At 43.0% G+C, this 11,519-nt stretch overlaps 1 protein-coding gene across 1 annotated transcript in view; it reads left to right on the forward strand.

Moving 5' to 3' along the window:
- The first annotated feature begins 8,671 nt into the window (after positions 1–8,671).
- Positions 8,672–11,519, forward strand: part of GOT1 (glutamic-oxaloacetic transaminase 1, soluble) — a 19,876-nt gene continuing 17,028 nt past the window's right edge. The window contains exon 1 of the mRNA XM_006756568.2: positions 8,672–8,901. Within this exon, the coding sequence (XP_006756631.1) occupies positions 8,768–8,901 (134 nt within the window). The 5' untranslated portion in view covers positions 8,672–8,767. The remainder of the gene's footprint in view (positions 8,902–11,519) is intronic.

Below are 11,519 nucleotides of genomic sequence, written 5' to 3' on the forward strand. Positions count from 1 at the left end.
TTAAACAAACTCCTATAATGTGGTAGACAGACCCCCAAGAAAGTAGTGAACTACCGAACATTTGCTATGCATCAAGTGCTAATACTCAGGCAGTTTTGCATCCATTTTTATAACAAACCAGATCAAGATATCATCTTCATTTATTTTTTCAGCCAATATTTATTGAGATTTACTAGATATCAGAAACTGTTTTAGATTCTGGATACAGTGTCTTAGGATTTATATTTTTAAAAAAATCACTATTTTATTATCAAGTAATTTTCAATAAGTCCCTCAATTTCAAGATCTGTTCTAAACTGTAGCACACGACATTATTCTTTATTAAAATAGTTTCTCATGATTTCTGAAGTTTTAAAGTACTAGATCTGTAGTGCTTTGAAGCACTACTTCCCCCCTCTACTCCACATAATTATAATCGTTAGACTGTCTCAATTTTGTATTCTTGTGAAGGCTCTTTCAAATCTGTTATTTTTCAATAAAAACTTGATTTTAGGTTATAAATAACACATCTGTTGGAAAGCATGTCATTGTTTATTATTTTTCTACTAAAGCAATGCTGCAAAGCATAATTGTATTAACTCTATATCTACCTTTTTCTGAAAACTTGTATAAATTTCTTTAGGATAAATTCCTGGAGGAGAGATTGGCTGGTATCTGCACTTTTTGGCTGATATTGCCAAAATGCGCTCTGAAAAGGTTTTATCAATTGACATCTCACCAACAGTGCATGAAACCGCCTTTCCCCCTGCATTCTCAACATTAATTTATCAATATTTTTAATTTTTGTCAATCTTATGAGCAAAATGGATAAATTAATGTGGATTTAATTTAATAATGAGGATGAATTTTAATATTTTTATTGACCACTTGTATTTATTATTTCCTGATTTCTTCATATCCTTAGATCATCTATCAATAAAATGCTATGAATATATAATAGACTAGAGGCCCAGTGCATGAAATTTGTGCACTTGGAGAGAACCCCTCAGCCCAGCCTATGCCCTCTCACAGTCCGGAGCCCTTGGGGGATGTCCGACTGCTGTGGAGGTGGGAGAGGCTTCTGCCACCACCATTGCGTTTGCCAGCCATGAGCCGGGCTACTCACTGAGCACACTAACCACCAGGGGGCAGCTCCTGCATTGAGCATCTGCCCCCTGGTGGCCACTGCACATCATAGCAACCAGTTATTCCACTGTTTGGTCCATTTGCATATTAGCCTTTTATCATATAGGATTATTATATAGGATGTGTTTGAGAAGTATGCTGTAAATATCTTTTCCAAGTCATCATATTTTTATTTATGGTGTATATCACCATACAAAGTCATTTTTAAAAAAATATATATTTTATTGATTTTTTACAGAGAGGAAGGAAGAGGGATAGAGAGTTAGAAACATCGATGAAAGAGAAACACCAATCAGCTGCCTCCTGCACACCTCCCACTGGGGATGTGCCCGCAACCAAGGTACATGCCCTTGACTGGAATCGAACCTGGGACCCTTTCAGTCTGCAGGCTGACGCTCTATCCACTGAGCCAAACCAGCTAGGGCTCATTTTTTTTTTTTTAAAAGGAGATACAGACCCCTGGATTGTGTACAACTTGTGTTTACCAGTTACTGAGCACATCTGATATTGAAATGATCCAGTGTCATAGCAATAAATTAATTGCAGTTGACCTTGACCAGCCTGGGAGTTAGGAGTGCTATGTACTCTTCCCTCTCCCACAGTCAAAAATCTGTGACTTAGGCCCTGGCTGGTTGCTCAGTTGTTTGAAGTGTCATCCCATACACCAGAAGGTCACTGGTTCAATCCCCGGTCAGGGCACTTACAGGCAGGAAACAAAAAAAAATATATATTTTATTGATTTTTTACAGAGAGGAAGGAAGAGGGATAGAGAGTTAGAAACATCGATGAAAGAGAAACACCAATCAGCTGCCTCCTGCACACCTCCCACTGGGGATGTGCCCGCAACCAAGGTACATGCCCTTGACTGGAATCGAACCTGGGACCCTTTCAGTCTGCAGGCTGACGCTCTATCCACTGAGCCAAACCAGCTAGGGCTCATTTTTTTTCTTTATGGCTTTTGAGATTGTGTCATGATTGGGAGAGTCTATTTTAGTAATATTTCAAAATCTCCTTTATTTTCCCTATTTTGTTTGCAGTTTAAAATATTTATATCTTAAATCTATCTAGAGTTTCTTTTTAGGTTTGATACAAAGAAGAAAATCATATTTCTTATCCCAAATAAATTTGACATAATTGACAATCACAACATTAGATGTAATTCTGTGCTAGAAAGGGTACACTGTTTCTAAAAGCACATATTGTGAGTTAAATATGGTCATGCTATCCTGAGAGAGTTCTAGAAGCACATGTATCTATAGCTAAAGCAAGGTCTTCTCCTGGGAGTTTCCTTCCATATACCAGTCCCAGTCCTCACACATACCAGCTAAATAAAAATGCTACTATTATAGCAATAATAATTAAAGAGTACTTATCTTCAGTAAACAAAATTCTGAAAATCAAATTGGCAAGTGAGTTTATATTTTAACATGACAGTTTCCTTCATGTAAATGTTTAATTATATGCTAGACATAAATAATTCATTGAAAGCACTTTATGGAGGCACCTTCTCTCTGGTATATAGTCACAGGTTTATAGAAAATGGCTGATTTACAGGTTAGAGAGAGACTAGGGCAGAATCTCTTTAAAAGGGAGTAGAATTTAGAACAGAATGGAAATCTTTGATGACCTTGTTCCAGACAACCCTTGCTACAGAGTGAAAATCCTATATCTTTTTCCTGTTTGTGCCCAATCAATACAATAAATGCTTTGGAAATGGTGATGCAGAAGATAGCTAAGAATTAATTACGGATGACAAAGTTCTAGAGATCATTGTATAACAATGTTCATATAGTTATTACTCCTGTGCTATACACTTTATAATGTGTATGATAGCAATTTTTTAAATATATTTTATTGATTTTTTATAGAGAGAAGGGGAGAGGGATAGAGAGTTAGAAACATCGATGAGAGAGAAACATCGATCAGCTGCCTCCTGCACACTCCCCACTGGGGATGTGCCCGCAACCAAGGTACATGCCCTTGATTGGAATCGAACCTGGGACCCTTCAGTCTGCAGGTCGACGCTCTATCCACTGAGCCAAACCAGTTAGTGCTATGATAGCAATTTTTTATTTTTTACCATAATTAAATAAAAAAGTTAATTCTGCATGGGAATATCTTGTTGCTGTGAAAGATACAAGGAAATATAATTGATGGTTTCAGTTCACAAGGAACAATCAAATTTATGACAAAAGTTCAGAACACATGGAAATGAACAATCTCAGGCAATATAATGATACTAAATGAGAAGAAGAAACACAAAGTCTTATGGGTTAGGCAGGCATTTCTGAGCTACAGTGATAGAAATATGTTAGGTACTTACATGGCTTTTAAGGCATTTTAATATATGTTTTCCAAATTGACCTTTTCTAGATGTGGGAGGTGTTAACTATATTTAGGAGAGAGAAAACAAAGGCTCAGTGGTTGTAACTTTTCCAAGTTCACAAGGCAGAGCTGGGAACTAGACTCAAGTGTCTTCCAGCTCTTACTCCTGGTGGGATTTATTTAGATGGGCACTGAAGAAGTGTTGCCAAAAACGTTTCGAGGGTTAGAGCAGAGTCCAAATGTACTAGGGATTCTGTGTGTTAGATTAGGATTATTCTCTCTTCTCAGTCATCCTGCTCAAGAGCATCTTGTAACTTTTAGTACAAAATAACAGATTTGTTCTTGCTTCTTACTGGATAGAGAAATCATACAGCAATAGCATGAGGATTAGCAGACAAGGTTTCAATTTCACCTGTGTATATATACACACAGCCATTCAGCCGACTGCAATCCCATGAAAGACATTCCTACCCATCATGTCTGACATTATTCTTAAAGTAATAAGACATGTGGTATCGTGAAGATAGATCTGATCTGACTCAGGTGTTGAGAGGAAAACTAACACAGACAACACAATAGTCAGTGAATTTTAATGTAAAAGCAGTTATCAGCGCTCACACCACATGAGTTATACACATTTTAAACCACATCCTGCTAGTTCAGAAAGTGCAGGAGCATTTGGTCTGTTCATAACAATAACCCTATCTGACTGTCCAGGGTCAAGCTACTGTTTATCTTTGCCAGACGGAACCCATATCCTGAGCAGAGAACCTAAAACCTTCTGCATTTTCCACCAGTTACTTCAAGGCTATACAGGCTCTGACATTCTTTCTATGTAATCACCTAAACAATAAGAAAAATACTTTGGCCCCGGCCGAATAGCTCAGTTGGTTAGAGTGTCATCCTGCTACACCAAGGTTTCGAGTTCAATCATATACAGGAATCAACTAATGAATGCATAAAAAAGTGGAACAACAAACTTCTTGCTTTCTCCTCCCTTTCTCTCTCTCTAAAACCAATAAATCAGTAAATTAATAAAAGAGAAAAATACTTAGGTAAAAGTAAACACAGATACAATGACCAGAGCTTTGCTTTTATTTTCCTTCTCACGAGCACTCAATACATGTTGAGGCAAAAGTAGGCTTACGAAACACAGAATTTACTCTTGTGTTATTATTTATAAATTCATTATATTATTTTCCAAAGAAGAACTGTAAAGTCACTTTTGCCATACCCTGTATTTTGCAAAAGATGGGCAGTGCTGCCCTCTACTGTTGGATGTTGAAATGTTAACAATGTACTTCTATTTTCCTGCTAGCTATGTGGAATAGATTAAGACAATCTATTACAGTATATTGCTTTAGTCTAAAATAAACATGTTCTTAGCAAACACATTGAACTTATTTCCTTCATTATTTTTTCATCTACGTCCATCTCGTCTAAAAGCGTATGGCTCAATAAAAAGGACATCACAATTTGGGGAAAAATGCTAACACATTACTCTAGAAGTAAGAGGCTGTATTAGTGATGCATTTAGGGAGAAACAGGACAAGGAGAAGAAATTTTCCTCTGACTTTAATTGAGGTCTGTAGCTTTGAGGTTCTTTTGTCATTTGAATGTCTTCATACTTTCTGTTAAGTCAATCCAGTTTCTTTTTGTTTCAACCGCACATAATGACAGTCGCCTAGGGATGTTGAAAGAATAGAGGAATAGTTTCTAAAACACTTTCTATTCTTCAAAAAAGGTAATATAGAAATACAGATATTATTAATATTGCTTAAACTTATTAAATATGTTGTCTTACTACCTTTAAATTGCTTTGAGATTTTTACAGCTCACTACAAGACTTCTTAAAGAACTCAAAATATTTTAAAAATTATTTCCTGCTTTCTTTTTCATTTTTAAAAAATTTCAGAGTATATGCCTGCAAGAGAGAGGACAGAGCAAAAAGACTTCAAAGAGAGTTAGCTAAGTCATTATCCTACAGCTATTCAGGGACTAAAGTGTATGATATGGCAATGATAATTTCTAAAACTGTGTTAAAGGCATGTGTACGTCAACACTAAGCAAAATCTTTTTTCCCCAATTTACAGTTAAGAATATTAAAATTCAGAAACATTAAGTAATTGACTCAAAGTTTCAAAACTGGCAAGAGGCAAAACAAGGATTGCATTGTTCGGCTATGCAGCTCATCATTCAATGAACAAAGTAAATAAATCTCAAAGGCAAATGTCACCCTTTGGGATCTTGGCTTGACCTCCTTAGCCTTGGGAGACTTAACAGCCTTGGCGCATGCATTCATGGTCTTGGCGTTGTTGGCCTGCGTCTTCTTCAGGCTCTTCTTAATTGTGCTTCTTGGTGAAGCACGTTCCTCAGGAACTTGGGGTCTACCCCCTCAGGAGATTCGTCTTTGTGACTGGGGTTTCTTGATGGCATTTCTGTGCCATTTTTGGACTAGTTGTGTGTGGTGTGGTTCTGGGACTTGGCCATATCTGCACGAAGCACCTGGGACCAGAAGCTAGTTTTGGTTTGTAAAGAAATATGCGTTCAGCACACAGCTCAGCTGCTAAATAATACCCCACTCTCAGTGACAGCATACACCCAAATATAACCATTTCAAACCACTTTGTAACTGAACGTAAAATGTGACTAACTCCTCCTGCCCCTTGACTTGTTTCTAAATTTAGACCTCTGGGCATCAGGGGCAAGACTGAATACAATAAGCAGGTGTGGAGTTTGCTTAGAGGTCCATGCAGTACTCACTGCTGCCCTGGCCTCGCCTGCCTCTTATGCTCTGGGCCCGGAACGCTTCAGATTTCCAAGAGAGTATATTCTAAAGGGATTCATTCCAGATGAAGATGTTCCCAGATCTTCTCTTACAATTCTGACGAAACTAGGGGCTGAGGGGTTGGGGAGGCAGAAAGGGATGATGGTAGGGAGGATGCTTAAATGCTTATGAATCATTGATTTAGAGGTATGATATTCACAGTGCTGGCCAACAGTATGGCCACTCCTTTTATCATTTCCTGTGGGAAGAATAGCCTCAGGTTAGCTAAACATCTTTCTTTTGACCTTCATTGCCCTTTCCCTGGCTGCCTACTTGTCTGGGCAGTGTTGGCCTCTCAAGAGTCTTTGACTTGAATTATCCATTCAGCAGCCAGGCAGTGTTGCATCAATTCTAAGTCAAAGTGTTATAATTAGCAATGGCCTGGAAAGCATTTTGTTTATTCCAAGATTGGCATTTTACTTAGAGGGGCAGCCTGCAGGGCTCAGGGCAGAAGGGCACTGAACTTAATGTCCAAGAACCTCATATTCCTAAGGAAAAATGTTTGAGACTTGGATCCCACATATGTTGTCTCCAGCCCCTCTCCCCGCACCCACCCACCTAGTAACTGCCCTTTCTGAAAATTCACAACCGAGATCGTGCAGACATGAGAAAAACTGCATGCCTCTGGCACTTTCTTTGCCCCTATCAGCACGGACTTGGTTACGGAGCTGCTTAGGTTATCGATAAATATTTATTTGGACTTAGCTACGCTGATAGTGTTTAGCTAACCCCAGGTTGTTCTTCCCCTAGGGAATGACGTACGGAGTGACCATATTGTTGGCCAACACTGTGAAGATCATGCCTCTAATTGGCCTCTGGGGAGGCCGGGTCATAAAACACGCCTCTCGAAGTTGCCTTCTGCCAGCGCCTTTGGCAGCACCGAAAGTTCATTGTCATTTCACCTTTAAACTTGCAACCTGAGAGGAAGGTGTTGTTCATGAGACACTTTAAAACCAAAGACAGTATTTCTGAAAAGAAGCAGAGGCCACCCAAGGTTGGCAAATGTTGCTCCAGGCTCTCTTGGCTTGTGTTCATTACTTTGAGTGGAAAATTCATTTGGAGATTTGTTGTATCACTCAATGGACAGAGGCTGAGGTGCGGTTTTCCTCGGACCCACCAAGAGAACAGACGCCTCCTTCCACCCTTTACTGAACACTAAGTGCAAGAAACGGAGGGAGACTTACACAGGATGAGCCCTCTGGCCAAAGGAAGCCACCCACCTACACGGGGTGTGGCAGATGAGCAATGACCACAAAAGCTAACACGTAGGGAGTGCTCACTAGATGCAAAAAAAAAAAAAAAAACCCCACCCACTTCGTAAGTATGAACTCACATAAGCCCCGGAGGAAAATACTATCACCTCCCCTTTACCGAGCAAGAACAGAGAGGACAAGTAACTTGCCTAACCCTGCGCAAGCTAGCAAGTGGCAGAACCAGAATCTAAGCTGGGACGTGGGTTCTTAACGAGGGCATTTTCTAAAACGGTAATACTGCTCACAAGGTACATCAGACGCAAAGGAAAGAGGCGGATTTGACTAGAGTGAGGATTAAGGGAAGACTTTCCGGAGGAGGCATTTACTCCGGGTCTTGAAGGTCACCAGGTTGGGTGGGGAGGAGGAGGAATACTCAGGGAAGGAACCGCCTGCCTGAGAGAAGAGGCAGCCTAGGGGCCAGCCAGCGGAGGACACAAGATGGGGCTGAGTCCGTGCCGGGAGGAAAAGCAGGACAGGAGCGGCGCCCAGACCCCGAAGGTCCTTTAGGACCAGGCTTCTCTGCAAGGAAAGGGAAACAACCATCTAAACTGCAAGAGCGGCAGAAAGGAGCTCCGGTCTCTCTCCCTCTCTCTCTGAGTATGATGTCCCCGGCCTGAGACCAAGGCGCGCGGCCCACCCCCATTTCCCTCTGGAGCTAACAGCCGGCGATGGTCAAGGTCGCCCGCGCGGGTTCTGGAGCTGCACGTCCTGGCCCGAGGACTGGCGTCCCGAGCGCAGACCCGGGGACTTGGCTACCAGTCGGGGCCAGGTCAGGCCGGGTCAGGAACGTGCGTGTACCGGTACCGGAAGGCCCCTCCGCCTTAACTCCCGCCGGCCACCGCTCAGATACCTGGAGATCCCCCGAAGGTCGATGACGAAGCCTCCGGGACCCTGGTCGCTCGGCTCCGCCCCCACCGTCCTCGGACGCCCGGAAAATGGCCTCAGCGATAGGACCACGCTCTGCCAATCAATATACGCCACGCCCCCAGCTCAGACGTAGTTCATTGCATTGGTGATATTATGCCGCCCATCAGATTCTCTTCTCGGATTGGCTAATAACGTCTTGTGCGTCAAAAGCTAGCGATTGGCTAACCGCGTTGCCAAGCTCCGGACGCGGCTCGACCATTGGAGGTCGCGGGCCCGCCCCGCCGGCTAGTTGAAGGTGAGAGTCTCCTCCAGCCGGCGCGGCTGAACCAGACCGAGCGGCTTCAGCCTCACAGACTCCAGCTCTCTCGCCATGGCGCCTCCGTCAGTGTTTGCCGAAGTTCCGCAGGCCCCGCCGGTGCTGGTCTTTAAGCTCACTGCCGACTTCCGGGAGGATCCGGACCCCCGCAAGGTCAACCTGGGAGTGGGAGGTAAAGATGCCATGCCCAGGCGCGTGAGTTGCCCAGGGAGCGGAGCGGACCTAATCGGGGCTGTGGGGACTGTGGGAGGGAGAGGCGGAGGCCAGCTTGGCACTGGGGTAGGGGCCGCGGAGGGGCAAGATCATGGAGGCTTAGTTCAACCTGCTTATTTTACACATGGGTATAGGAGCCCCTGGCAAAGGGAGATGTGTCCAAGGTCACACAGAACAGATGTAGCGGCCAGGACACTAGCTCAGTTTTCCCAATCCCCGTTCCATGTTCTTTTTAAAATTGAGCCAAATCAGCTAGGGCCGTTCCGTGTTCTTTATACTACATTCTTCACTTCGTTAGAAGTGGGCGGCCAGAGATTGTAGGGAGAGAGGGTAAGATAGGGAGCCCGCTAGGCTTGGAGTCCTGTTGATGGGAAATGGACAAGGGAGAACTCAGCCCTGGGGAGCTTTGTTCTGAGCCGGTAAATATGTGAGTGGCTACCAGGTATCAGTCAGGTACTTTCCCAGGCCGTGTGTGTGTGTGTGTGTGTGTATGTGTAGGTAGGGGGTGTTGAAGACAGGCTTTGTTTTGCCTTAAAGAAGTAGGTGTTAAGTGAGATAAAAGAGATGGAAAATGCTTCTGTGGCAGGTTAATGCTCCCTGGGGGGACCTGGGAAGAATGTCCCAGCCTTTTAGAAGTGGTAGGAAAGGAGTAGAGAGGGTGGAAAGGAGTGGAAAGGCATAAGAAACTCATTTTCTACACATCCTTGCCTTCCTTTCTTGCTTGTATTTCTTGGATCTTGAACAGTTCAGAGCATGGGCCTCAGTTTTCTTCTTCTGCCAAGAAAAAGATTTGGACTTTAAGTGCCTCTTAAATTCCTTTAACTTTAATCTTCTCTGGTGAAATTTTTATTTCTATCAACTGTCGTTTGGATGTTGGAAACTCCACACAGTTTCTGGACGACATACAGAGTCCAGCCAGGAAGAAGAAAATGAATAGGGTGATGTTCTATGCTAGGGAACAGACTTTACTAAAAGGAGTAAAATTTATATATATATTTATTGATTTCAGAGAGGAAGGGAGAGGGAGAGAGAGATGGAAACATCAAAATTGAGAGAGAATCATTGATCGGCTGCCTTCAGCAGGCCCCCCTCTGGGGATGGAACCCACAACCTGGGCATGTGCTGACTGTTAGGTCCTGAAGGAGGAACACAGGTGGTCAGAGTGGTGAGGGATTATGAATTTATTCATTTATTCAATCATCTGCACACCAGGTGGCTGAGCCTGTATGCCTCCAGCACCCTGTGACGAGTCAGCAGCTTTTAAAGGGGCTTTTTCTGGGCGAAGACTTCTTTATGGAATGGAATGTGGTCACCGCAAGTGAAATGCCTTCAGCAAAGGGACTGTCCATAGTGCAGTGATCTGAAATGCCAGTTCCTGGGGAAGGGGTATCAATTCAATTGCTCAATCAAACCTAACACTGACCATGCCTGGGAATCAAACCGTGACCTCTTGGTTCATAGGTTGACGCTCGACCACTGAGCCACACCGGCTGGGCAAAGGAGTAAAACTTTTAAAAACAGACAGTTGGACTGTTTTGTAGCAGAGGGTGGCAGGAAGGTGGTTCAGAATCAGGCTTCCCTCTGAGACTGTTTACGTCTGTGCCTATGACCCGTTAAAAAGACTTCACCAAAGATTATGGGGGAGGAGTAAGAAAAAGCCATTAAAAAGTGAGGGTTTGTTGAAGCTGGTAATTTGTTGAAGCTGGGAAATGGGTACATGGGCATCCATTATGTTATTCTTGAAATTTTGTATATGTTTGACATTTTTCATAAGAAAGCATTTTTAAGTCAATACTACATAGTTTCATCCACAAAATGAAAAGCGATATTTCTAGCAGGCAGCAGAGTGGGAGAAACATTGAAAGATTGCCTTGAATTGAATTAAAGTGGGTACCATTCATCCTCTTACTTAAATCTAATCCAAACTTCCAAGTATTTCTTAGGGCCAGATATATGGTGATGAACTACTATTGAAGTTGATCTAAATATATATTTTAAAACCTCAGATTTTATTGACTCAGTTACCTTTGAATTGTCTTACAGGGTTTTTATGAGGATTACATACATCTAAAGTACACAACAGTTTCTGGCACATAAGTAGGAGTTATGTAAGGGTTAGCTATTGCTGTTATTGTTTTGGCATTTCTTTGGGTGGGTCACAAAAAATGTTGAATAAAAATTTTCAGTTCAAGAACTGCAAAATGAAAGTTCCTGGCATTGGTTCAGAAGTAAAGTGCTCATGCAGAGGAAAAGCACCCTCCCAGCCCAGACCAGTTGTGATTAGCTCAGATGCATAGTCCGAAGCTCAGAAGTTCACTTCAACTGTGACAGTGCCTTTGTCATGTTTTCTAGGAACCCAGGAACTTCACCTCCTTGTTATGAGCAAACTAGAGGCCCAGTGCACGAAATCATGTGCGGGTAGGGTCCCTAGACCTAGCCTGCGATCAGGGCCATCTTCCACCCGCTCACCAGTCCCCAGTCCCACCCTGCTGCAACCCACCCGGTTCCCCTCACCAGTCCCCAGTCCCACCCTGTTGCAACCCACCCGGTTCCCCTCACCAGTCCCCAGTCCCAAGTCCCACCCCCCCGCAAC

The sequence above is a fragment of the Myotis davidii genome, unplaced genomic scaffold, assembly GCF_000327345.1.
Source record: "Myotis davidii unplaced genomic scaffold, ASM32734v1 scaffold332, whole genome shotgun sequence".
NCBI lineage: Eukaryota > Metazoa > Chordata > Mammalia > Chiroptera > Vespertilionidae > Myotis > Myotis davidii.